The 27646-nt window shown below is 47.5% G+C and overlaps 1 protein-coding gene across 1 annotated transcript; it reads left to right on the plus strand.

The window, feature by feature from the left end:
• Nucleotides 1–11798: 11798 nt before the first annotated feature.
• SLC25A18 (solute carrier family 25 member 18) lies at nucleotides 11799–27421 on the plus strand. The gene is made up of 10 exons (XM_067536018.1): nucleotides 11799–11871; nucleotides 14814–14912; nucleotides 16199–16321; nucleotides 18751–18806; nucleotides 20495–20585; nucleotides 21734–21852; nucleotides 23268–23460; nucleotides 24396–24550; nucleotides 26194–26269; nucleotides 26897–27421. Exons 2-10 carry the CDS (start codon nucleotides 14893–14895, stop codon nucleotides 27036–27038), a joined length of 975 nt encoding a protein of 324 aa, XP_067392119.1. The 5' UTR covers nucleotides 11799–11871; nucleotides 14814–14892; the 3' UTR covers nucleotides 27039–27421.
• The last annotated feature ends 225 nt before the right edge of the window (nucleotides 27422–27646 follow it).

A 27646-nucleotide genomic window follows, 5' to 3' on the forward strand; every position in this document is an offset into this window, starting at 1 on the left:
CCCAGACCCGTGGCCTTTGTTGTTTTAATTTTTCTGTGAGTAATACGTAGTGGTCACGAGCTCTGTGGCTGTTGGATTGCTTGAGTTTAAGAAGGCTGCAACCTGTGGCTGGGCAGTGATTAAACATAATCCAATGCAGTGTGGAGTTTATGAACTCCACGGAGGGCCAGTAAAAGCATAGCAAGTAACTTCAAAATGAACCCACCAAACCACTCAAAAATAGTCAAAGCACCAGTCCTCAGTCAGGACAATATAGTAAACCAAATTTGGAGTTTCTAGCTGAGCTGTTTGATTTATGACTCCTGAAAATGTAAGGAAACTTTTGTGCAAAAACAATCCTGGTTGGTTTTTTTTATTGGGGTGTTTTCTTTTTTTTGATCTCGAGTGGTCGCATCTGATGAACACCTTGCCTAATGGTTCCCCAGATTTTCTGAAACATAACTCTGGCCTAAGAGCACCATAAGTGAGGGATTTCAAGTGGATTGGTATAATTTTTGCAAAGCTAGCTTGTTGGTGGGTTGTAGAGGTATCAGAATTAATGGTTTAATAGAAAACTAGTCACACCCTTAACTATGGAAAAGGTGTCTTCCATTTTGCTGATGAATGCATGTTTTCCCACAGCTTTTCTTCCCTCACTCCACAGTTCCTCCTCCATTTAAAACAAAAAAAAAAGGCTGTAATTAGACAATAAGCTGTTATATTTTCCCTTCTGCTATTCAGTCCCTTCATAATCTGTAGTAATTAGCTGTGTCTGTGTGTCTGGCCAGGATTGCTGCCACATCCTTTATGACCTCATCCTGTTTCCAGTTTCAAAGTGGCAGTGGGAAGACACCTCTCTCTAGTGTGCTGCCTTTTGGTCTTTGGGCAAGCGCAGTCTCTCTTTGGAGCATGTGAAGAACATGGTTAGGTGAGGAGAAGATGCAAAACTAGGTCGTGTTTAGTAGTAAACCTGCAGTTCCCCATCATCCCCAGCTACTTCAGGGGCCCCTGTAGTGGTATGGATGCTAGCGGTTCTTGTGGCAGAGCAGTAGTGCAGCTGGATCTAGTTTAATAAAGCCACCCTGTAAAAGCTTTTCACTTCAGCCCATTGGTGTGGCGGGCTGCTGTTGTGTCTTTCCCATTCTGCTGTATGCACTGCACTAGTGGTTGAAGAGCAGGTGTGTGAGCACACTGCCCTCTCTCTGAGATTGAGATGGCAGGTTGTGAAAGTGTTGTTGCAGCTGCAGGTCATGTGATGGGCTTAACAGCTTGTGTTTGTTGTAACTGAAAAGGCATCTCAAACACTGACCTTCCAGCCTTTCCCCATCTGTATCTGTTTAACATACAGATGGGGCAAAGCACATTCCGGCTTTGCAGGACCCCTGCCGCCCATGCGGAAGGAAAATACTTTTAACTGGCACATAATGAACCTACCATTTTTGTTTTCCCTCCACTCCCCACCCCAGCAACCAGAAAAAAAAAGCTCTCTGTTTTTCCAAAAGCCTTTGAATACGAACTGTCCTGGTGAGAGCTGGGCTAAATCAGTCCCCTGTGTGTGGGAAGCCAGGGCAGTGTGTGTTTGGTGGAATTGGGAATCAGGATCCAAGTGTGTTTTCAGTGCCTGAGCTGGGTTTAATAAGTTGCATGATACTACATCCCTTGGGGCAGTGATCCTTCCTGTCACTACAGGTCTCACTGGCAGTATTAAAGAAGTGGTGAGACATTGTAGAGACAACACTGCTTGCACCATATTGGTTTGGATTTGCTTCATCACGATCCAGTCACCTGTATCTCCATTGATTAAGTTCTTCCTTCTTTGAAAATGCAGATGGAGTGGGCACAAATCAGTGATGGGGCCAGTCGCAGAAGTCAAAGGAAGAGAGACAGGCCGGTGTGTAAGGGGAAAGAGCTAGATCCATCATTAGAAAGGATGCTGGCCATGCGTGGGGCCATTACTGAGGGCTGAGTACCAATCAGGGTTGGATCCCTATGGCAGGAAAACGGGGACCCTCTAAAGTCTTGCCCTTTGTTGAATTTAATGCAAGTTATGTGAGATAGCTGCCATTTGAAACTGAAGAGCTTTTTTCAGTCAGAAGGTGCTTGTCTCCAGTGCATTTCAGTTACCCTTGCATCCTCGCTGTCTGCATGCATCTTCAGAGAGGAGAGGGGGATCACTCAGTAACTTTCCTGTAGGCTAGTTTCAAATGGGTGTGTGGAACAGCGACCCCTGGCTGCTGCAGACACACGTTGCTCTGAATTGCTCTTCTTCCAGATGCAGTTAGGGCCCCGGCATACAGTGTGTTTGCCATGTCTGGGTGCTAAGACCTACCTGGGGCGCTTTGACTTTACATTGAGTGGGGAGTTGGGGAAATTCTTTGCCATTCTCTAGTTTTCTGAAGCTGGTTGCTGGATTATGCTGGGAATTATATTATTGTAAGCGTGTAAAGAATGTAATTTGTCTGTTTGGGGAAAGATGGGGCCTTTCTCTTCTAGGTAAGGCTGCTATTTGTTGGGGGAAGGGAGATGTCTAGCGGCCTTGGGTGCAGGACTCTGGCCTTTGTCAAACAACTGTAGCTGCCCCGGGCAATGGGACTGCAAGTTGCTGCCACAGCAGAGACCTCCCACAGCAAGCTGTGAAAATAAACGGTATACAATCTCTTCATGTTCCGGGGATCTGACGCACACGGGGGTCTGCACTGTGGCGTTTGGCTGGGTTACAGACTCCCGTCACAGGGCTGGTCTCTCTTGTCCTAAACTGAGTTTGAAATGGAGCCAATTGGCCGCCTGCACTGCAACGACCCAGTTTATGCCGTGGGCAAACTCACATAGGAGCTACTGCAGCGTCAGCAGACACACCTTGGAAAGTTGTATTTGATGAAAGTTGTATTTGATGTCCCAAAAGTATCCAGCCTAATAAATTCCTCTCCTCACTTCCCACGTGTGTCCCTCCTCCCCAGCTGGGGCTCAGGTACCTTGCTCTACTGCCTTTTCCACTGCTCCTGGAAAGCCCTGGTCATAGTCCCGTCCCGTTCCCCCCACGCCCCACCCTGCCCACGGAGCACAGTGTCAGGGATTCTTTTCTCTCTCCTGCTGCTGCGAAGCTCTGTGGACTTTCCTGGTCAATACTGGAAAGGGGAATGCTATTTATTTTTATATTGTGTATATTTTGTCTTGGTCTGCTGAATCCTTTTGTTTCCCCGAGAGCGACAGTTACCTCAATAGTTAGTTTAATACTGTGTGTTGGGTAATTTTTTTAAGAACTTTTTTAAAAGCTTGATCCTTGGAGGTCTGTAGATTTATTTCCATATGAATTGGTTATTTTGTATAAAGTACATTCTTAAAATAGCAACTGCCCTTGCTGTGCGTGTATTTTGTCTCCTAAATGGTCTTCCTATGCAATCTGGAGAGGTGGGATGGAAGAAGTGCTTCTCACAAAGGCAAAGCAGTGAACTATAATCAGCTAAGGTCGTACCATCTGGAAATGTCCTCAAGGTCATTTATAAGAGCACCTGGGAAACCAGTTGGGATTTCCCTTTCCTTAATGTAACTGTCTGCATATGAACTGTCGAGTTATTAATTAGAGATGGTGTCATCTTATCTGTCCCCAGGAACCAACGGAGGACTATTCCTATACTGTCTTCAGTGTTTTGCTCAAGCCAGTTTTTAGTCTCATGTGATCGGGGATTCACCTCTTTCTTTGAATCCCTTCTGAAACTGTTCACCGTGTTACTGATCTTAATGCTAGTACGTTCCCCCACACTCATCCTAAATCTTCCTTTGTTTTTAAAAGGGTGGAGAAGGCTTGAAGGATTAAATTAAGCAAGTTCAAAAGGCCCAGCTGCATCTAAAGGTGAACTAAACTTCGTTTCTTTGGTTCCCTTTAATTCTATTTCTAATGTTAAGCATGCCAGATGATGAAAGACTGGATAGCTCAGGGGATTGATAATGGAACAGGGAGTCCTTCATTGGTTTGAATCCAGACTAGGTCCAAAATGGCAGTTAGTATCAGCTGTCTGTTAAATAGCCTCTGTGAAATCATTGCAATCTATTTCTCATGGATAGGTAGGTGTTCCCATGACAGAGAGTGTTTTAGTTGACAGTTTCAGTACCAAAGCTGAGAACTGATCTTCCCCATTCACACTTAACAGTGATTCCTTAAGGTATATTTTGGGAAGCTTGCTCTTGTCATTGGTGTAACTATTCTCTGGATAACCAGTGAGATTGTCTGTTGATCCAGCAGCTTTTCATCAATACTAAACTTACATTTAAAAAAAAAAAAGAGAGTGTGCCAACAAATCCCACAGAAGTTGATAAGTGGGTGAGGGTGGAAGACTCAGGCAGCATTTTAAGCTGTAAAGTAATGCCGTTTCCTTTCCTCCAAACGCTCCCTTCGGTCTCTCTGTGGTTATAGCAGACATTGCTCACGTCTTCTTAGCTACCATGCCTGCCTGCTGGAAGCACTTACGCCGATACTGCTTGTTTTCCTCTCCCTGTGGAGCCCACGCTGGGCTCCTTCTGGGAGGCAATCCACAGAAAAAGACATGAGGCTGCTTCTGAACCTGACTTTCCCACTCTGCAATTTCGCCACCAAAGCTGCCCCTTGGTGTCGAAAAGAAATGAGAGCAGAATATTCATGATCATAGCAGCCCCTGCACTTCCATGGCCCAACTGCTCCCTCGGCAGTAAGACTCTAAAGCACCACTTTCTCTGAGGAGCCTGAGGACTCAGAAACAGCAAATCAGCACCGTTGGGTTGTAGGTGTTTTCATTTGAAAGATGGGGAAACTCAAGCACAGAGCAATTGCTTGCCCAAGATTAAACAGCCTGTCTGATAGATCTGGTAATAAAAATCCACCTCTCCTGACCCACACGCTGTCTGCTATGTGCACGTAGCTCCCTTTGACCGGTTTATCTGAGGGCAGATTCTGGCCCCAGTGAGATAAATTAGGAATGATTTGCTACATCGCTGGGGCTTGCTGTACCTTAGTCTTAAGTTGTGGGCACAGCACCGTGTATTAAAGCTGCAGACGTCCATATTGAAGTCCCTGTGCTAACAGCCATTCAAAGTGCCCTGAGTGACAATGGATGACATAAGCTAAAGTACTGCAGCTAGCGCCGCTGGAGCATTGATCGGGCCATCAGAACTAGCCCAGCTTCTGCTGTTGCCAGCTGGCCTTCTGTCTCTTGGTGGGGCAAGGTAAGTGAAACAGTCTGCCATGCGTTTCCTGACAGCAGTCGCCATGCGCTGGCTTCTGATGGGGTTTGTTCCTCTAAGGCAGGGGTCTCAGTAAGGAGAGATCCATTTGCCTGGTTCCCAGGTAGAGAGCCAGGGGTCATTCTGTCACTTCCCCCACATACACACACACACACACACACACCCCTGGCCTCAGCATGAGAGTAAAGCAGGAGTCCAATTTAGGAGGGAAAGGAATTCTGTTGCTTCCTCAATCCCAGGAAGCTTTTGAGTCAGAGAGGATTTGGGGAGGGGGCTGGGGCGATTCTAATCCTCAGGCTAAACCAGCCCTGAACTGAAATGACACTAATTGGAACCAGTCCCTGAGAGGGGGCGATAGGGGCTGTGAGAGAACTCTAAAGGCAGCAGAATATTAAACAGAGACAGAGCTCATCTGTTTTATAGAAAATGTGCACTCTAATCTCAGCAAGCTGCTGTCGTGGTTTTGACAGGGAACGTCAGACCATGCCACATGTGTTGGTGGAGGGAATGAATAGCGCCCGAACTCTGTTTCTTCAGTGTGTGCCTTTCTGGTTTCTCCTCTGGGCCAACTGGGGTGTGTGTGGTGGTGGTGGTGGAGTGTTTTTTTCTTTGTGTGTGTGGGGGGGGGGTGTTTCCATGGAGAGAGAAGAGCTTGCAGATGACATCTAAACAGACCTCTCTTTGACAGAGACATAGATCCCTTCTACCTGAGATCTAGGCTGTTCCCCAGGCTATGTCCATTTATTGTTAAGCTATGCTAACCTGAACAAGGGAGACTTTTTTTTTTTAACTGAGTTTATTTCCGTGTCTGGTTTGTTTGCTTGCAGGGGCAGGCTTGTGGAAACCCCACCTGAGACCACGGTCCCCTCTTTCAGATCTCTCAGCACCCATTTTACTACAACACCGTTGTCAGAGGCATTCGTACATATATAAATTTGCTCCATTGTGCTGTGCACCAGTCTTTGCTGAATGACCACGTAATTATGTTGCTGTAACATCCCCTGACTATTGTTTGATTATCTCCCCTCCTTTAGTGTGTCATATTTAGAATTAGATTGCAAGCTCTTTGTGATAGGGACTGTGTCTTATTTATAGTGTGAGGAAATTTTGCATGCTGGAAAACATCTGAGTTTTCCCTATAGTACCAGTCACTGTAGTAGTGTAATGTCTTAAAGAAATGGGCCAGATCTGAACAACTTGAGTTTTTGGGAAATGGATTTGAATTCCATAGGTCAGGCCTTCCTAATTATCACTGAAACATAGCAGAGCCCTTCATCACAATATCTTGCAACTTCATAGTGTGTAATATCTGCCATACACACTGTACCCTGAAATGTGTTACACTCATGTATAAGACTTAATTTTTCCCTCTGATGTTATTGAAGAAGAATAGAAACGGAAGAAACAGAGACACATTGGAATGAAATGGTGAAGCTGAGAAACCTTAAGAGTGGAGACAGAGCCCAGCATCACTGCATCACTCGACTGCACATCACTGTGTTACTCTGGAAACTCAATAATATACGCTGAAAAGGCAGTGGTCTGTCCCCAACCCTGCATTTTCACAAAGATCTAAGCGCAGAGCTAGGGGAATGCTTTTAGGTGAAGATTTCAATGGCCTTTACAAAAGTGGGAAAGCATTAGAGCCAGTTGGAAATTTTCTGTCAATTTTTTTAATGAAAAATGCATTTTCCACAAAAACTGATTTTTTTTTTTTTCCCCCTATGGGAAAATTTAGATTTCACTGAAACTTTTTGATTTTTCCATGGGGAAAATCTAAATGAAATATTTTAGTTTGGAGTCAAGTTGACTTGAATCGTAACAACTACCTTTGCTGAAACAAATCAAAATGTTTCATTTTTACATTTAATCTGTGCCTCCCTGAGTTGTTACAGTGCCCACGGGGGTTGTAGTTTGCATCTTTCATGCCCCTATTCTTTTTAATGGGCAGGATTCCCTGGCAGGACTCTACATCTTCCATGATGCAGTGCCAGGTCCCCCAGGGTTTGGACTGCTAGAAGTGCATCATGAGAGTAATTTGACCGCAGTGCATCGTGGGAGATGTAGTTCTGTTGGAGAGTCCACCCAAAGAGAAGAGTGAGGGCATGAGCTACTCAAACTGCAGCACTCCTGAGGCACCACGGCAGCTCGTGAGGATGCGAACCATTTCAATTACGTTGAATGAAACTGTTTTGTTTTGACGGAAGTGTTTCATTGTTTCCAAATTAAATTTTTGGAAACTTTCCATTCCCTGAAAAATGTCAGTATTTTGGCTTTTTGTCCCAATTTGAGATTGAAAACAAAATTTTGAAATATTGGATTTCCCTCATCCAAGAAATGCCTGGTTTGTTTATTTATTTTAAACACCAGTTCTAGAAAATGTTCTTGTTCTACAGCTGGGGAGACCAAGGCACAGAGAGGTAACGTGGCTTGACTGAAGTCATACACCAAGCCTGGGGAGACTCAGAAATGGCTGCCAGCCATAAGCTCAGTCCATTAGAGCATAGTTTCCCCTTTAGTGATGTTACAAAAGAGAGCAGTCTGAAGTATTTTGCATAAAAATAGTAACACTGAACACCATTTGGTACAATAACAGAATACGGGCTGGTTTTGCTTTGCTCCCTGAGTCTGTATGGGCCTCCCAGGCATCACTGTCAATTGTGAGTTTCTGCCATACTGCAAAAACAGCAGTAAAATCAATCCCCAAAGGGAGAAGTCCCTCCCTGCAAATGAGTGAAGCTTGGCAACTCTGTCCTCTGAAGCCCCTGGTGGAGAAGAAAAGATGCTGGTCTGGAGCGGGTTTTGGGGAAGAGGGTGAGCATAGGAAGGGACGGTTTGGGTGGGGTTTGTAATGTGAGAGCAGTCCTCTGGCAGACAGTCTCGCCAGCTCTTGGCAGCAGCATTTCCTTTCTGTTTGGGTGGAGTTCCCCCCTGCCTTCCCCAGCAGCACCAGGAAACCACATGTTCCCTGCCCACTTAAAAAAAAAAAAATTTCCATAACACACTCCCAGTAGTTAGGGATCGTAAAAAGTTCACCCTCTCTTCCCAAATGCACCGATTCTTCCGGGACTGGTGGGCAAAAGTTGTTTGCAATTTCCTGGGGTTTTGACCTTTGTGTCATGACCATGGCAGAGGACGGGAGAATTACAATCGATCAAATCCCTGGCTCCTCGCTGACACGTTCGGGGGGTGGGGAGGAAAGCGGCGCCTTCTAGCTAAGCCAGAGTGGGCAGAGAAGAAGGATTTTGCTAAACACGGTAGGGCTTGCAATCGAAGCTTTTCCAAAAGGTCAGCTTTGTCCCCGGTATAATTACTCCATTGAAGACGGGAGGCTTGTCAATTTTGGTAGGACGTATTCCTGGAGGTTTCATCACATGATCTAATCTTTAATAATTAATGATCAGTCTTTAATGCCTGGACACTCCAGGACAATCCTGGAGGGTTGGCAACCGTAAGTCAGTGGAGTAATTATTGCAGGGATAAACCTGCCTGACTTTTTGCATCGGTTGTTAGTGTGAGCTTTTTCCTACCCGTAGGGAGAATGTACTGCAGACAGGACTGACACCGCCAGCGTGTGCTACTGCACCAGCTTTTAGGCACTACTTTATAGTGTTTGCGTAGAGTGGAGACACCCGTCTGCCTTCCCTCCTGCTTCACCCACTCAATCCACGTAGAATGGCAAAAGGGACATTTACTCTCTCAAACCTTCTTTCCTGTACTAGCAGTTGGCATTAGATGAAGTCGGTTTCTTCAGCTTCCCTCCCTCGGGCCCAGGTTGGCTCCTGGCTGAGTTATTTCCTTAGAGCCATGAGGAGCCGAAACAATGAGCGGTGCAGCTGGACTTCTGAATTGTCCCGTCCGTATGGCCAGAACAGGCGCTCCCCTAGAAAAGCAGACCGTTCAGTGGTGGTAGAATGCCGCAGGCTGAGAGGCCTGGGCTGTTGTCTCATCGGGCCTGGGGCAGCACAAACCTTAGAGCTGAAGCTAAGGGTAGCAAGCCAGTGCCAGCAGTTATACCTCTGGTGGCATTTCTCACTGGTGCTGTATTATGACTCTTGGGGTCTCCAAGATACAATGCCACAGGGAGAAGAAACAAGTGGAGCAGCCTCTCCTTCCAGTGAGGGAGAACGGACCATGATTTGCTGAGGCAGCATGGGACAGCAAGTGGGCCTTGTCATTTCAGGGCAAATCTAATGACCCCCAACCATGCTCCTTCCTTTAAAGCCCCTTCTCTGAAAAGCTTTATCAGCGGGGCTGAGGCAGTGCTGGACAAAGAGCCCGTTCAGGGCAGGGGATAGACTGGGGTGGAGAGGATGTCCCTAGGAGAAGTGGGTTGAACCACACTCTCCTCTCATGCTCTCTTGGGGATGCATCTAAGCTCTAGGCCCTCTGATGTTTCCAGTACCCGTTAGCTTCCGTGGGGTTTGTGATAACATTCAGCACCATGCAGTTCTGGTGTGACAGGGACTCCTCAAAACCGGTCAGCCTGGCTCCTGTTTTGGCTATTAGAGTCTTGAGTTAAACAGGACCTGCTACCTAGTAGTTAAAGTAAAGGGTTGGAGGGCATGAAGCAAAGGGGCAGACGAAGTCCTAGGGTCTAATCTGTGGTGGTGAATCTCAATGCTGATGGTTAAAACTCCAGTGTCTGCCACTCAAAAATCCTTGTGCCTTCATCATTGCAGCAGGGAAATGAGGTGAGAACCTCACTGGGGAAATATATCTCACACCCACCTGCCTTCATGCTAATGTTCCCTGGAGCAATGAATGCATCACAGAACCACAGGCGTCCTTGGGGAAATGCATCACAACCATACTTGCATCTGAAACTATCTTTCATGAGGAAATGCAACCTATGTACACCTTTGCCAAGCTTTCCTTGGAAAAGAACATCACACTCCCACACACATCCCTTTGATCTGAGGGTCCCAGGGGAAATGCATCATACACATACCTCCCTGTATCAGATTAAAGATTCCCTGGGGAAACTGATTCTTCCCCATGAATCTCTGAGTCAAGCAGCTGTAGGATCCTACATTTTAAAACCAGAAGGGAGCATTATGATCACCTAATCTGACGTCCAGCATAACACAGGCCAGAGATTCACAGTGATTCTTCCATACAGCTCAGAAACTTGTGGTGTAACTAGGGTGTATTTTCTAGGAAGACATCTAGTCTTCATCTTTTGTCTCTGGAGGAATGCACTACAAAAAACATATTTAAGTTTATTTTTAATAATGCACCTTTCCTGAAGGGGGAAAATGTTCTAGCACAAGAATTACAATTCAGTGGCTATAAGTCACTGGAAACAGGAAGGCAACTCTCTGAATGAGGAGGAAGTGTTTAGAATTGTAGAGAGAGGGGAAAGCAGAGATTGTCCAGAAATGCCCATGTCAGACAAACTGTGGTCACAAAGTGAGAGAGCCCCATCATGCACTACTCACAAGTGACTAGGGACAGCATGGGGTTTGGGGACCAATTTGTTAACTGACACATTTTTGTTTGTCCTACAGGTAAACTTCAAATATCCTTTAGGAATTCTCCTATGGTTTGCTAACTCCCTTGCAAAGCAGTGTTGTTTAGGGACTATTTGGATTTCCCAACCACAAGAGGCTGAAGATGCTGGTTTTGTAGGGTGTCATAAACCATCTTTTTGAGGCCATTGTTGCATAGAAGGCTGAGTGCTGACTGGATTGATTCCCTGGATCAGCTGATTAGTCCTTGAATATGGATTCCAGGTCAAGTTTCTGTAACAAAAGGGTACCTGTGAGTGGGAGAGACCTAAATCTACAAGAATATGAAGAGAGTAAGCAGCAAGGGCTGAAAGAATTGGTTCCTGTGGAACAAGGGGGAATAGGAGTAATGGGAATTAAGAAAGAAAAAGTGGAGGCTGAATATCAGGAAATGCTTCCTGATGGCAAGAGCTGTTAGACCAGTGTTTCTTAACCTGGGGTTTTAGAGGGGTCGCAAGTGCAGAGCTGGTATTGGGGGGCAAGAAAGGCAATTGCCTGGAGCCACAGGGGCGCCATGAAACTAAGTTACATGCCTCAGCCCCGTGGGGGTGGGACTCAGGCTTCAGGGGTACAGTAGTTTGGAAAGGTTAAGAACCACTGTGTTAGACTGTAAAACAGTCTTCTAGGGGAAATGGTGAAAGCCCCACAGCTCATGACATTTAAAACTAGAGGGGGTGAAAGCCCGAGTTTGGGCTATAGGACTCAATCCTGCACTGGCAGGGATAGGGACTGCCTGGTCTAGCAGATCTATGGTTCTGTTAACTGAATGATTATAGCCTGCCATCTGTGGGGAAGGCGGGGCTACAGCAGGGGGAGAGGAAATCCAGCCTATGTTAGCCTAAACACTTGTTTTAACTTTAGTTCAAAATAGTCTTTTTTGTGTGAATTGTGCCCCTCTTCCACTTCTCTGTCCCTACCCAGACAGAAAGCTCTGGCTGGAAGGGACCAGGAGTGACTTCTTTCCTGGGCTAAGGGAGGAAAAGCCAACCACACAGGAAAAGCATTTTTACACTGCTTAAAAATAATGGGAATTTGTGAACTGTCCCTTAAGCCAGGGATGGGGTTTGCTTGCTAGTGGAATCCAGCTGTGAGTCAGATATTTGGGTTTAACTTTGGAAGAGGAGAAAGGACAAGGAGAAGGGCGGAAACTGATGGGTCAGAAATAGAGGTAAGTCTCACCTCTTTCTCTTCTGACCCTATAGCAGCTCCATCCGTGCATCAGCCCAACACACTTACACACTCCTCATTGCGCACAAATACATATTTTCAGGGCAAGTCACAGACTGGAGGTATTGAGGGAACTGGCCTGAATTGCACACTTTGCAATTAGAACGCAGCCTTGGGTCTCCTTAGACTCCTGATGCCACTTGGATTCCTGGTTTTTCAGAAACGTTTGACGGGGCTGGAAAATGGAAGTTGGATTTCTCTTCGACATGGGTCCAAGCTGCAATGTTCAGACCTGGATCTGAACTTCCCCAGAGTTCAGAGACATTGATCCAGGCCATCTCTAATTTCTTTAGTTATGTATTGAGAGTAGATTGCTTCCCTGAAGGAGGCTAGAGCATCCTACGCTGTGCTCTTTCAGTGGTGCTTTTGGTCCCTGTCAGAATCCGCTATCCTAAAGAGATCAGGGTGCATGCAGTGTGGTAGAAAATTTGCAGTGTGGTAGAAAATTACCTACCAAATTGTTCCCTGCATCATGGGCAGTTACCTCTTCTGGGAGGAAGATGATAATCGGAGTTAGAGGAGTAGAAACTAGACCGCAGTGTTGCCACGCTCACACTTCTTATCATGAGTCTTGTGATTTTTGGTGCTTTGTGTCATGCCCCAGCTGTTGGAGGCTGGTCACTGCCTGACGGTGTCAGCTTTCATTTGAAAAATAAGGTAAGTTGCTAGTCCTCATGGCGGTGAAGAAGAACTCGAAACCCTGAACACTCCACCACCAGCAGGCAACTAAAAATAACCCTAAACTTTTTTTTTTTATTTCATAATTTTTAAGCAAATCTTGAATTTATTTATTTATTTTTTTTAAAAGCGCGTGGCAGTTCTCGGCCTGGGTGTCAGCAGAGACTGCACAAGGCAGGTCTTGATACCTCGTCACCTACAGCGTCTTCCTACGCACTGCGTAACCTGCTTTGGGGCAGTGAAGAATATACAGTGGCCGCAGGCTCTAGCTTTCTGTTAGGGGATTCTTCTGCTCCCTGCACCAGCTCCATCGACATTTGAACTGCCAAAACATCAGACTTTGCCCCCACTCTGTCAATACCCAGTGTTTGTGTGTGTCCTGCCATGCCAATGAGTCACAGCTCCCTGGCAGTGTCCGGCCCCTACCCGCCCCCCGCTCTCTCCCCTGTCTTTGAGTCATTGACGGGGGGCTGGTGGGAGGAAGTATTGGGCCTAGAGTGCATCTTTTCCCTGCGCCCTGGGTTGGCAGTAATTGGGCGTGTGCCACGCTGCCTACTGTTCCCCTATTTCCTGCTCATGCAGGTCTCTATGCAATGGCTCACGTTCCAAAGGATCCGCCCTCTCCCTTGTACCACCCCTTTTGGAAATCCCAGCACCACATTGCCCTGCTCTCTAGCTGGCAGTGGTTGGTGTCTGCTGCCTCCTAGTGCTGCGTTAGCACTAGTCTGAATAAAGCGGCAGTGCGAGAGATCTGTGTTTAGAACCATGCTCGCTTGAATTCCGTCCTCCTCCTTAACAAACCGGCTGGGATCCCAGGTTGGAAGGGCCCTGCATGGACAGAGCTGCTGGGACTGGAGGAGGCCAGGACTGGAACAGCAGGGGGGTGCTGCAGGGCAAAGCAGAGCTGCAGCAGCAGAGCTTGGGGGAAGGAGGAAGCTGGGCGAGGGCTTGCCTGCCCTCTGCCTGACTCCAGCCACTGCCGTTTTTTATGACATGCACGAAACTGCCCCTGCTCATTGAAAGAGAGTGAGTGAGAGCACGCGCAAACAGCTGGGAATGACTGGGCTCAGCCCCAGATTCAGATCACCTCCTCCACCTGCTCGCGTGTCTGGGCCTTCCCGCTGGCCTCCGGCATGTGCTCTCTAAGGGCAGATGTGCAGAGAATGGCCAAGGGTTGGTCTGCTTAGAGATCAGGCTAGAGGGAGCCAAGGTTCTCCTCACTTCATCCCCTCTTTCAGCTGCACTCTCAATCCTTCCCTTGCTTCCTATCTCGAGGTGGTTCCCAGCCGGCGGCTGCTGCTGCTGCCTTTGTCTGCCTTCCACCTCCTTGTCTCTGCCATAGTACTCTGCAGACAAGGCCACGCTAGTCCCCAGAGGAGACATCCTTTACTGTGAATCTTGAAGCCGGCTGTGGTTGGGGGTGGCGGGAGATGTCGTTTCAGTCGTGGCTGTGTACCTCAGGGATTCTTTTGCTCCTCGCTTCTTACAAAAGACAGAAGGCCTATGACAGGGGAGGTTGTGTACCATCTGTTCAGTGGGTCCTCAACAATCCTGTTGCTAGGATGAGACCAGCTTAAAGAGCTACCGCAAGCGATCCTGGCAACTACAGATGCTCTCAGACTCCACAGAGAGAGGTCAGAGCAGCTGGAATAATAGGGCTAACTATTCTGTATGGCTCATCTATCATGTGACTCTTCAGTCCCTGGGCCCTGAGCATGAGATTAGACCTTAAATGTATGTCGGGTGCAGAACTGAATCTCACCCGTCCAGGGCCTAGGGCGGGTATAATATGGGGGAGGAGGGAGAGGAGAATTCCACAACTGGAGAAAAGAAAGGAACATTTCTGTGGTGAATTGATTTAGAAAAAGAAAATGGTGGCTGTTTGACGCTGCCCAGGACCGTAGGATGTTAGGCATAGGCCGAGATCCTCAAAGGGATTTAGGTGCCTAAATCCCATTGAAATCCGTGCGTGTTGGGTGCCCAAATCCCTTTGAGGATCTCAGCTTCAGTCTAAGGGGAGATGGGTTAATGGATAGAGTGCGGGTGAAGCCATACAAGGTGTATGATAAATTGTGAACACATTGATGTATTCCATGGCCTTGTAATAGATCACATGTGATAAATACTAGAGAGGTGTATAATCTGCCTGTCGACATTAAACTACATGACAACTGGTGCTGTAAGATCTGGTGTTCTGTCCCCCAGCTGAACAAGGCAGCCTCTTTCAAAGGGAGGAGCGTCTCTGTGGTGAAAGAATCTCCCTGTCAGTGGCAATCGAGGAACAATGGGGAGCAAGAAGATCAGGTCAGTGCCATTCCCACCGTTTCTTACCCTTCAAGGCATAATTCTGGCCACAGACTGCTGGCTGCTTGTCGGCTGCAGCAGCTGGGAGCCAGGTGGGCCTGCTCTTCCATTCTCATGGATGATGGTGCCTGAGACTTCCAGGTTCTGGTTTCTTTGGATTTACACCGAGTTTGATGTTAATTCACCGGCCAGGGCCTAAGACGTTCTAAGCCTACTGCTCTTGTCCCAACCTCTCCGCCACCAAGGGGACTTTGTACGCAGCCCAGTTCTCTTTTGCAACCTTGCTTGGGCCATTGTGGGAGTTTGCTGGGCCGTGTTACTTCAGCGAGTATGGTACAGCCTGAGGAATCAAAGGCCCCTGCGTTCTTAGTGAGCTCTGTCGTCTGTGCTGAGGTTTTTGGCTGACGGTTCTAGCTGAAAAGGAGCTGCTAGCCAACCAAACTGCAGAATCAGTCCACTCCCTTTCCCAGCCTTTCCCAGCCCATCCAGGGAGCCCCGTATTCAACTGAGGAAGGGGCTGGCCCGAGCTTTGGTGGATCCCTGTGTGAGATCAGATGAAGGGGCTCAGGTCGGCTCCTCTTGCCTGGGCTGTGCACATGCAGGGGGTTTGGGAGCTGACTGGGGGGGGTGGGGTGCTTGTCACAAAAGGGTGGGATTGCAGCTGTGAGGCTAACTGTCCTAACTGCATGGGAAGTGAGGTGACAGCCGTCACACTCTAGTCCCTCTGCTCTGGGGATGGGGTCCAGAAGAGCAGCAGTCCCTAAAAGGGGCAGGGCCTTGTGCCCTATTGGTCATTGCACCGGGCTGACTGTCAGGTGTAATCCATTCTTTCAGTTTGGGGCTGAGATTTTCAAAGTTGCCGAGGAGGTTTGGCCACGCAGATCCCACTGAAAGGAACTGGAGAATCCCTTGGGTAGCTGTCAGCCTCCACTTTTTACTCTCCCCTGTGTCTGTCGAAGGTTCTTATGTGAGCCCTGTTACCACCTCACACTCTGTAATGTATTTGTCCTCCCAAGACCCCGGTAAGGTAGGGAAATGCTATTAGTCCCATTTTACAGACAGGGAACTGAGGCATAAACAGACAAAGGCCCAGATATGTAAAGGTATTTAAGGCGTTGTTGTGCTCAGCGTCACAATGCCCAACTGATTTAGGAGCCTGTCTCCTTTTCCAAAGGGATTTAGGCACTTGGGAGGGGATTCAGGAAGGCTCAGGGGTGGGGAAAGCCGTTATCATACCATTGCTGAGAGTTGCCTGTACTGCGTTGATTTCTCCCTTCTCATTTCAGTCTTCCAGCAAAGTTAATCAATGGAGGCATAGCTGGGCTCGTGGGGGTGAGCTGCGTCTTCCCAATCGACCTGGCGAAAACCCGTCTTCAGAACCAGCAGGGACAAGGAGTCTATACGGGAATGTAGGTGTTCTTAGAACCCTCCCAGGTGGGGGCACCAGTAAGTGAAAATAAAACTGCCCCTAATGATTAATCCCCCTCGCGGGGGCTGGCTGGAGTGGAAGACCTCTTCCTCCACCGTCCCTGTCCTTCATTCCTTCTTCACTGAGCACAGGAAGCTTCTGCTCCCAGCTGCCTCCCCCTCTTTTTCTTTTGTCAGGGGATCCACCAACTAGCTCAGTCTAGGGAATTGCCACTGGCAACAATGCGTCTCTGATAAGAGTTCCTGGGCCCCAAAGTGGGTTATTCTCTGCATTTGGCTGGAGGCACAAGGAGGAGTGGGAGAGGAACGAGGCATCTCTAGGATCTGGGATGGTGAGATCATAAGAAAATCGTGTAAGCAAAATCCCTCCACAAAAGAAAATAAAATAAAAACATTCATGTTACTAGATAAAGGGGCAGAGAGGAACTCGGGCGGGGTTGCAGAATAGAGTTGTGTATGTCCACATAAGCATACATGGCTGTCCTGTGGGTGTGTCTGTCTGTATCCTAAGAATGTTTGCCTCTCCCCGTCTCCCCTCCTTTCTCAGACATGATGCATGCTGGGATGGGAAGTATTTCTCTTGGGTTTGTTCACTCATGTTCCAGGAGCCTCATCTTGATGAAACGGGCCGAGTAAGTCTGCACTGCTCTGAATAAACACACAGTGCCAGTTCTCAGCCTCCAGCAGCTCTCCGAGCCCTGCTACCCTTTGCTGGGAAATGCTGCTTTCCTTCTGTTAATAAGGGCAGAGCTGAGATGTCTTAAAGCTGCCAGTGCTTCTGGGACTACAAACAAAGGAAGAGAAAGAGGCCCAGAAAGAAGGCAGTCATCTTACAGGCTCTGGACGCTAGAGGGTACCGGAGGGCAACAGTAGTGATTATTTTATACTGAATGCTTATAAAGCATTCTGAAGATGTGAGGAGCTGTGCAACTGCTAAGTATTTGTTGTTATTACCACTCTCCCTTGGAGAATTAAGGCCCTGTCCACCCCGAAGATCAGAGTGAATTCCATTAAATAACATTGCCTCCCCACTTTAAAAGAGCCCCCCTCCTAAAAGGAAAAACCTTTCCTGCCAGGCAGGAGAAATTCTAAAGCACTGCTTCCCAACCTTTTTGGCTCAAGGGCCACAGATACCATTTTTACAACCCTGAAGGGCCACCAGTCTCCGCCAGCAGCTCCCGCCCTCCCCCACTGCAGCCAGACAGAATGAGTTCAGCAAGGAGGCTGTCTCCTCTCTGATCTCCCATCCCCTGCAGGGAAACCGCGCGTGTCCACCTGGGTGCTCCACCTGGGTCCTAGGCAGTGATCCCTTCTGCAGTTCCCTTCTCCCTCTGACTCCAGCAGGAACCCCAGCACCTAGCGACCCAGGCAAAGTGCTGTGCTCCCTGCTACAGCCAGGGGAGAGGAGCGCTGATCTCCTGTCCCCTTGGCTGCAGCAAGGAGCCTGCACGCATCTCATAGCCCCGCAGCAATGTGCTCACGTGGTTCCTTAGGCAGCGGCTCCCTTCTGCAGCCAGTGGGAGAGAAGCAGCAGATCACTTTGAAAGACCCCATGGGCCACTTTTGGCCCCCAAGCCACAGTTTGGGAACCACTATTCTAAGTTGTTTGTGTTTTAAAACAGCTGTTTCTAGTAGTGGTTCTAGCATGAGCTCTGTGATCAATGGTCAGAAGAAGGTTTTTTGTCCCTGGGAACCCTGATAACCAAACTGTGCTATAGAGCAGTGTTGCTTTCCCGCCTCCCCCCAGGTGGGGGTCACAAGGCATTGAAATTTTTTTTTACAATCTTTTTAAAAAAAACAAAAATCTCCTTTCCCCAGCCAGTCCCTTGAAACACACTCACAGAGGAATTATCTTAACTTATTGGGGTCTGGTTTCGTTCTTTAGTCTTTTAGAGTAAGTGTAAGAGGGGTTGTGAAAAGTTTTGACTTCAAATAAGGGATCAGCCGCAAGAAAAGGTAGAGAAACGCTGCTCTCGAGTAACTTCCAGCAGGCAGTCCCTATAGCACGATTGTATTATAACATATTATTACTGGTCGGAGTATCCCTGTCCTGTTAGAACCGGACTAGCTGTCTGTGTGTTAAGCATGGAGGTAGCTAGGGGTAGTTCTTTTCCCAGAGTGGGACTTCTCTCTCGTTTCTGTCTGTGCTCTTTACAGAAGGAGCAGTCCCACTCTAAGGGGTGGTCGGCGCGTGTGTGTTTGCGGGCACGTACTGCTGCCCCACATGGACAGAACAGCCAACCTGCTCCAAGCGTATGATCATGTTGCCCCCTAATGGCCTCTATCTAAAGAAGCTGTGAACTCTGGCTCTGGTGCAGCTAATAGGGTTCTTAGCACCAAACTAATGGCATAATCCCGGAGCAGCAGTAACTCACCCCATCTCTCTCGCTTTCTGTGTCTCTGCTTCTAGGCGGGATTGCTTGGTGAAGACTCTGCGTTCAGAGGGATTCTTCGGCGTGTATCGAGGTAGTCTCTGTGGGAATGTCAGGGGCCCCTTTGCAGTGGATTGGCCCATTGTGTCAGTTACAGCCTCTCATCAGAAGGGCATAGTGCCACCTGTACACGGCTTCTCTCTCCCTCAGTAGTAGAGGCATCCCTTATTTCAGACCCAGTTGTCCCTCAGGCCCACACAAGTCTCTGCTCTCACTCACGGAGCACAGCTGACAATTACTGACAACAGAAATACTGGGTAAGAAGGGAATCTTTCAGAGAAGAGTCGTGAAAATGACCAGAAGCAGGGAGAGAAATTAAAAGATGACCAGAAAAGGCCAGTGGGATGCTCCAAGTTACCTTTTTAGTGAGCTTGACAGAATTTGATTTGTATTTTTTATAATTCTGACAGATGATGTTCATTTTAAGCATTTGTGTAGACTTTTATTCATTTTATTTTATTTCAGTTTATTTAAATTGTGAAAAATTAGGGGGTGGAGGGTGTCAGGTCATAATTATTTAATGACAGTAGCGGTTGAGATTCAGGTAGTTAGTTTTATAATCATTACAACACAAATTATCATATGTCAAAATATACAGGTAAATACCCTAAAATAAAAAAAATGCTGCATGAGACCTTATTTTGCCTTCCTGTAAATTTCAGTTATCATGGATGGAGATATTTTTTGTCTATTTATATGTGTACAGTGAAATTGATGTTCACTGTCATTTACTGATAAAAATCGAATCCTTCCAAGCCTACTTAGAAGAAACAAGAAGATGCCTACTGGAACTGATAGACAAATCATTTAAAATGGATAAAAGCAAATACTGATACCCTTCCACCTGATATGCAATTAATCTGTGGAATTCCCTGCTGCAGGATATGATTGAGACAACTATCTTAGCAAATTCATTTAAAAGAATGGCATCTTTTTATGAATAAGAACAGCACCTACCATTACAATAGCTAGGATAAAAAGTTACAAAGGTGTAAGGCCTAGTGCGTCAGAGCATAAAGTGATCATCGACCTGGGGTCAGATCCCTTGATGAAGCATTGCAGAATCAGGCATTTTAGGAGGATTGCATCTACCTGTGCCATAGCCCACTGTTTTCTGCAGAATGTTGTAGTGAATGGAGCATTGACCTGTTTGATGTGCCTGTTCTTAAACTCCAGTGGAACCAAGGGCAGTGGGAAGCCTAGTCACTCTGTTCGCATTCTGCCAGCCTTTTAATCAGATGGGCAGGTTTGTCAGCTAGAGATTCTCTCCTGTCCCAGCAGGCACCTGTTCACCTGTACTGGGAGTCACCAAGAGCCCTGCACGCTTTTCCCAGGAGTCCCCTCCCAATATCCCAACCCTGCCAATGCCCAGCAGTCAATTCTGAGGACCACCAGGTCGGGCTGAGTGGAGCTATTGGCTACAATTTGAGAACACTGCTGTCCATCAAAGCACTAGTTCTCATGTACCGTTCACAACCCCCTCACCTCTGGGCTATCCTGCCCCCATTCCGGGTTCTGCCTCCATTGGTGTCTCTTTGAAATGCCCTTCTTCCATTGCCTTGCAACCAGCTGAAACCTCAGATACTTGCTGCATGGAATAATTTGCATGCGAGATGCCTCTCTTCCCCATTCTTACTTTGTGTCATCCCTGTGAAAGGGATTTTCAATGTACCACAAAATGTGATTGCTAACCCTTTATCGCCTGCTTCCATCCTTGACCAGGAGCTGCGGTGAATCTGACCCTGGTCACGCCAGAGAAAGCAATCAAACTGGCAGCCAATGACTTTTTTCGACAGCTGCTCTCACAGGACGGGTATGAAGGAAACTTCATTGTCTAGTTTTGGCCTTGCACGAAATTTTGTGTGTGTGTGAGGGGAGTGTTTGTATGAAGCTGTAGACACACGTTTAGTTTTGTGTGTGCATACGTGAATTTGTGTAGTTGTGGGTGTTTCTATGTGGGTCTGTGTAGTTATGCACCTGCATAGCTCTGTGGGTGGCTGTATATCTGTGTTTCTGGGTGTACAGCATGTAGGTGATTAGTATATGTGTGCAGCCAGGATCATAAGAGGTATTTTTTGTCTTCCTCTGAAGTGTCTGATACACAGCATTATCAGAGACTAGGTGGACCACTGATCAGTTCCTATGGATGTGCATATACTGTGTGTGGGAGTATAAATCAAGCATGTATGGGTAGGGCTTCGTATGTCTGTACAGTAGAGAGGATCATAGAAAGTAGAGGTGGAAAAAACTTTTAAATGATCAAAGTCCAGACTCCTGTCAAGGAAGGATATAATACCTGTATGCATAAGCGATAAAAGCAAACACCTGATATCTTTTTATCTAATATAAAATTAACTCGTGGAACTCACTGCAGCAGGATGTTATTGAGAAATTTTTTTGGAAAGATGAGCGATGTACATGAATAAGAAAAGGATCTATGGTATCTAAGAGTATATATGCTAGGATATAAAATTATCATAAAATTATATTCTTTAAGACATGAGCCAGTCAGCAGCTGTGGTCAGGAAAGAATTTCCTCCCTTGGTACAACAGTGCAAAATCAGGGGCCTTTTAGGGGTTTTATGCCTTCGTATAGCAAAGGTAATTTATAAGCAGGCTGTTGGAATAAAGACAGCATTGATCTTTTGTGTATGGATGGGTGTGTAGCTCCATAGAGTGTGTGGGGCACATGTGGATAATCATGGAAGTGTGTGCCCTTGTGTGCTTGTTTCTGTGAGATGTGTGGCATGGCGTGTCTAGTCTGTTTCCTTATAGCTCAGGATACATGTCTAAGGACTCAACGTGGAGCTGTGATAGCTGTCATGCCAGGGTGGCCTGGCACTATCAGGATGCAGTGTGAGAAGGCTGTGTGCTCCCAGATAGGTGTGTAAATGTGTGTGTCTGCCTGTCTGTCTGTCTCTCTGCTGTGCATTCCCTTTACCTCTGTGCTATTCCCGGCAGGAAGGAATTGACGCTGGTGAGGGAGATGCTGGCCGGCTGTGGAGCTGGGACCTGCCAAGTGGTGGTCACCTCCCCAATGGAGATGCTGAAAATTCAGCTTCAGGATGCTGGACGACTGGGTTAGGTTCTATTTTGCATGGTGGGAGCGGACGTCCGGATTGTTGCTGCACGTTCTGCACTAAATCCCTTCGTCACATTCTTCCTGAGATCCCACCGATATCACAGTCCTTTTAGCAGGCAGATCTCCCTGAGCCTTTGATGCTCAGGAACAGGCTCGTGCAGCCCCCACCACCTCGATACTTGCCGAAGGAGGGCACGTAGGGACTCCTGGCCCAGCCTCTGTGCGTGTGAGAACTCCAGGGTGCTCATCCTCATAACAGTGCCGGTGAAAAGAAAATGATCAGTGCCGTGTTGCTGATGCTGACCCTTTCTTGTTGGCTTGTGATTGTTTTCATAAATCTCTGTTGCCTTTGTGAAAACCAAAAAACCAAAAAAACCACAGGGAATGACATGGGGACACTGGCTGGGAGGAGAGCTCACAGCTCCTGCAGTCCCAGCCTCAGCCAGCAGGTGTCACTGTAGGCTGAGTTTGGGGCACTTGCTGTGATGAGCTCACATTGGCTCCTGGAGTCCCATCCTCAACCCGCAGTGATTCTAATTGAATTGTAAAGCACAATGTGGATTTAAGAAGAGAAGAAATACCTGGGGAGACATGTAGAAATGTACGACTCTTTACCTGTTTAGCTAGATGAATGTTCAGAGTCTAATTTCTGTACTGGTCCAATAGACTAGTAATTGCCTCATGCTCCTGTACTGGGGACTGATTCAAACTCCACCTCCAGCCTTTTACTGTCAGGCTGGAGGCTGGTGAGTATGTAGAGAGGTTATGCTCTCCACTCCCTGGGAGGGGTTGGGTGGGGAGATTCGGGGGAGAAGTGCTTGGTTCGGATGCTATCAGGACTGCTGCTGAGTGATTTGAACCGGGAAGCCCTTGGTGGTGACCTGGAGAGGGATAAGGCTGTTGTTAGGGTGACATTTTTTCAGCATTTTTTGGGACATTGAAACTGTTTGTGAATTGGGTCAAATTTGGCGAATAGTTTTGGCTGGAAAAAAAACCAACCACTGATTTTTTTTTTTTTTTTTTTCCCCGAAATGTTGAAATGTTTTGACATTTTTTTAAACAAACTGTTTCCACATTTCATTACAAACCAGTATTTTTTAAACAAACCGTTGTTTTGAATCAACCTGAATGAAATTTTGTTTTTTGTTTTGGTGAGAAAAACTGAAAAAAAATTACTTTTGGTTTGAAACTAACCAACTTCTTTTGGATTTTTTCCGGTTCGGCCAATGAACCAACAAATCAATTATTCTCTTAGCATCTGTTCTCACCTGCTGGACAGGAGTGATCTTTTGTTGGGGAAAGGATCTGGGTCACAGGGAAGCCAGGCAGTAACTGTGAGGGGGAAGCTTAGTAAGGAATGAAGGATCGCTTCTCGCTCAAAATGCCAAATTCTTCTTTCTTGTTTGTTTCTAGCTATTCATCAGCAAAAGGCTTTGGGACCAGATGGGCCAGTGGCTCCCTTCGCCCAGCCCCCTCAGGACAGGCCTTACACCACTGGCCCAGCCTCAGCATTCAAACGCCCCTCGGCCACTGTGATCGCCAGAGATCTTCTGAAAACTCAAGGGCTAGCAGGACTGTACAAGGGACTGGGAGTCACCCTGCTCAGGTTAGAAGCGGGCAGACACAGGGAGTGATGGGTCACTATGGGAAACCAGTCCTCCCTTACTCCTAGGAGGAAAGGTGGGGGACGTCCCTACAAATCAGGGGTTTGGTTGGCTTGTAATCTGTCCCTCCCTCCTTACTACATGATTGCAATATTTGTTCCTGAAGGACTTGCCCCAACTACCAGGCAAACTTGAGGGGAAAGCTGTATCCAGTAGTGTGGACTTGCGAGCTGGGCAGCCACACACCAATTAAGTGAGCTGCCTTGTTCTCTGAACTGTCCACACCAAATCCTAAACTTGACTACCACACATTTTACTTGCTCAGTCCAAGCTGCAGCTTAGGGCTAAACACCTTTGCCAAATTGCTTTACAGCATTTTAACATCTCTGGTCATCAGCTTTCCCCAAATTAACGAAAAGCAGCTCTTGCTTGTTGTTTACTTCACTAAGGGAAAATCCTTTGCTTTGAACCTTTCTGAGGGGAAATCTCCCTTTATTTCAACACTTCAATTCTAATAATTTTCCTTTAATAACCTTCCAGACTTACCTTTCCTTTCCCCTACCTCAGCAGCAGATGCTGGAGCTGAGATTTCTCTCCAGATCCTGCTCCTCTCCATGCCAAGTGGAAAGCGCATTCCACTCCGCACCCAGCCATTCCATTCCCTGGGCAGATACATTTTCACATCAGGCAGGAGATTCTTGACCTCCATGTCTCATCTCAGAGTCACTAGAGCCATATCCCAGTGAGGATGAGGGCTTGGTCCATGTCTCCCCCCTGGCAGGTAGATGGTCATGCGCCCCACTTTGTACAAGAGGCTACAGGGAAGGATAAGAGCCTGTGTCTTTTGCCTGACCTCCAGTCAGAGGCCAGGCTCTCAATGCCGTCTCTGGTATTGGTCTGTGTTGGGTGTTTATCTAACTCTTTCCCCTCCCACCAGGGACGTGCCTTTTTCCGTTATCTATTTCCCACTGTTTGCCAACATCAACAAACTGGGACAGAGGAACTCTGAGGAGAAGGCCCCCTTCTTCCATTCGTTTGTGTCTGGCTGCGTGGCGGGATCCGTGGCTGCAGTAGCAGTGACCCCTCTGGATGGTGAGTGTCAGAGGGCAATACAGCCAGTCCTCCAGAGAGGGAGGGGATGGACTTGTTTAAACTCAGGTTATTCAGCCGCTTTCATACCACAGCCCCACATTTGGCCAGTCTCCCCTGGTGATCCTCCAGTGCATTCCTATGTGCAAGTCCCTGTGGCGTCTTAGGAATTGGTAGTGCTGGTGGCAGACTAAAATTACAACAGCAACTGACTGATGACAGGGAGTATATTCAGGCTCCAAAACCCCTGCTCCCTCACCTCTTTGCTGAGGACTCCCTTACAACACATGATTTACGAACGCGGCTGTTGGTGAACTCTGAGGACATAGACCCTGCTCTTCAGCTAACTGCTGCTGAACTCCAAGAAGGCCTGTGATTTCCCACATAGGCAAACGCTGGCACCTTTCTTAGGTTAGGAACCCCATGCACCAGAACTGCAGATGTTGCTCCTGCGGCCACATCACTATTCTTTAAACCAGTGGGTCTCAGACTTATTTGATGGGGGCCCCACTTCTTTGTGTCTGTAGTAATTTATGCCTCCTCTCTCCAAGTACACGTACCGCCAGCACAGAAGTAAGGGTGGCAATTTGAAAAATAGCATTCGTCAGTGTCACTTTTCACAGCAGATGTAGAAGTACGAGTGCAGCAGCGCAGAAGTAAGGGACGCAATGTGAAAAGTGATACTGGTCTTCCCTTTTCACAGTGGACTTAGTGCCCCGTTGCCACTCGTACTTCTGCGCTGGTGCTGCCACCCTGGGGCTGACAGCTGAAGCCCTGCCGCCTGCCGATGAGGGATTGGGGTGGAGTGGGGGAGGAGAGCCTAAGCCCAGGTGGTGGGGCTCCAGCTGCCTTCTTTATTCACACCTCCTAGGTATGCACAGCCCCTCTGCACCCACCCAGGGGTGACAGTCAGAGCGCTTTAAAAAAAACCAACCCCGTAAGCACTTCGAGACCTCTCCTCTTTCAATCACTTCCTGGTTGTTTCCTCTTGTGGGTCTCTCACATTCACACCCACATGCATCCCCGGGATCATTCATGTGCCATGTGTCTCAGTGATTCATATTAGCATCTCTCCGGCATAAAAAACCAGGCTCTGACAAGAGGGGCGGTGACTCAGATGTGTGGTGATATTTTCCAGTTCTGTACTGACTCGTTAGGACTCTGCACATTGACTATTAAACCCCTAAAGTTTCCCAGTGCTAATTGCCCAGAACCAAAGGTCTTTTGTGTCTCCCTCAAGTTGTCTCCCTTTCACCAGCACGGCACACTCCATTGCACTGAAGTTCCTGGTGCCATAACCCAGTCTTTTAGCTAAACCGCTGCTTTGCTGTCTCCTGTGCCCCATTCCTGTTACCGCCAATGGGCCATTTATTACTACTGCCTATTGCTGGGTCTCCTATTGCCTCCAATGCTGCAGTTTCTGCACGCAGACCCAGAGCTTTTCGCCCACTGATCTCAAAAGTGTTTTCCCAAGGTAGATAAGCATCCTTAGCCTCATCTTCCAGATGGGAGAACTGAAGGTGGGAGAGAGTGTGCTTTGCCCAAAGTGAGTCCGTGCTGAACTCGGCTGCTAATGATGGTTGTGAACTTTGCCTGGAGAGGTTTTGTTTTTTTTAAATGTTTCTTTTCCACTCCCTGCAATTCAGTTTTAAAAACCCGAATTCAGACTCTCAAGAAAGGCCTGGGAGAGGACACCTACAATGGAATCATTGACTGCGCCAGGTAAGCCAGAATATTCCCTCGCTGCATGTCTGGTGTGCTACAGTTCTGTCACCCTGTCCAAGTGCCGTTCCTGTTAGCCCCTCCTTGCTGTGACAGTGGAACACCTCCCCTCCCGCTAGCCAACACGCCAGCACAACTCCCTAGAGGGTCTCCTGGAGAGGGGTGGGGGATGGGGGAGGAGTCTCTGATTAGAATGAATCAGAGCCTCCCCTGAGCGGGTGCTCCTACTCCATGCACTACGGTAGCTCCTGGAGGGAATGGCTGGTTCAACAACACGTTCCCATAACATACCTGACAATGCCTTGTGCCAAAAGAGCCTGCAGGAGGACTAAATAAACCGTGACGTGTAAGCCAAGTACTCTAAACAGCTCATCTGGTGGGAGAGGATCAACTAGTTTTTAACTTGTTCAGATTAAATATACAAGGAAAATGCTCACATCCTTTCCTGTGGGCCCAAGGGGCTTCCTCTCTGAAGGCTAGCTGGATAATCCATTAAAAACACTGGCTTTGAGCGCCTCTGGTTTTTAATGTAAGGCGATTGGGAGTCTTGGTTTGTAAGTAGCAACGATCTGAAGTGCTGCTTGTCTGACCAGCTAATCGTTTTTTTGTGTTTTTTTAAATATATAGGAAGATCTGGACACACGAGGGCCCTGCCGCTTTCATGAAGGGGGCAGGCTGTCGGGCCCTGGTTATAGCTCCCCTCTTCGGCATAGCCCAGGGTGTCTATTTTATTGGCATTGGCGAATATATCTTAGGATATTTCCAGTAGAACTTGTTCTAGCTAAAACCAGGCCTGGCTGAAGATCGCACACGTCTACTCCCCACTTCTGCAGAACTGGATTTGCCAGAAATGGCCAGGACCATGTTGTAATCATTTCTCTGATAGACTGAAACACCACCTTCAGCTTCCCCTGCCCAAGAGCAGGAGTGCACTGGCTGTCAGATGTATTATGCTTCATTTTCCACCTAGTTTCATGCATCCATGTGATAGTCTGTATGCTACAGCTGGCTACTGCACGTTTAAACACAGGGAAGGATGATGTGTGTGTCCTAACTTATTTTCTCCAGGACATCAGTGCTTTTAGTATCACACAATAGCTTCTCCTTTGAATGGCTGGGTGTAAGTAGAGATTCATCCAATTTTTTGAAGAGTTCGTCTCAAGGATGGGTTGAGACCAGAGGTGCTGTATGACCAAAGAGGCCTAGTGCAGTTGACTCAGCTCCCCAATGACCAGTTTGCCCATATATGATCTTCAATCTCTTGTTCAACATCCCTCTCACTTTGTTTTTAAATGCTTCACTCTTCACTTTGTTCAGGAACCTAGACTTGCTGTTCCTTACCACAATTGTAGGGGAGGTAAAAGCTAGATTGAGTAT

This window comes from Emydura macquarii, unplaced genomic scaffold, assembly GCF_026122565.2.
Source record: "Emydura macquarii macquarii isolate MOO-44397 ecotype Brisbane River unplaced genomic scaffold, CSIRO-AGI_Emac_v2 contig_3530, whole genome shotgun sequence".
NCBI classification, from domain to species: Eukaryota; Metazoa; Chordata; order Testudines; family Chelidae; genus Emydura; species Emydura macquarii.

Coding starts and splice junctions, on each gene's coding strand:
- SLC25A18 (XM_067536018.1), top strand. CDS start 14,893: ATGGGGAGCAAGAAGATCAG. Junction 18,807..20,494: donor ATTCTTCGGCGTGTATCGAG/GTAGTCTCTGTG, acceptor ATCCTTGACCAG/GAGCTGCGGTGAATCTGACC. Junction 21,853..23,267: donor TCAGGATGCTGGACGACTGG/GTTAGGTTCTAT, acceptor GTTTGTTTCTAG/CTATTCATCAGCAAAAGGCT.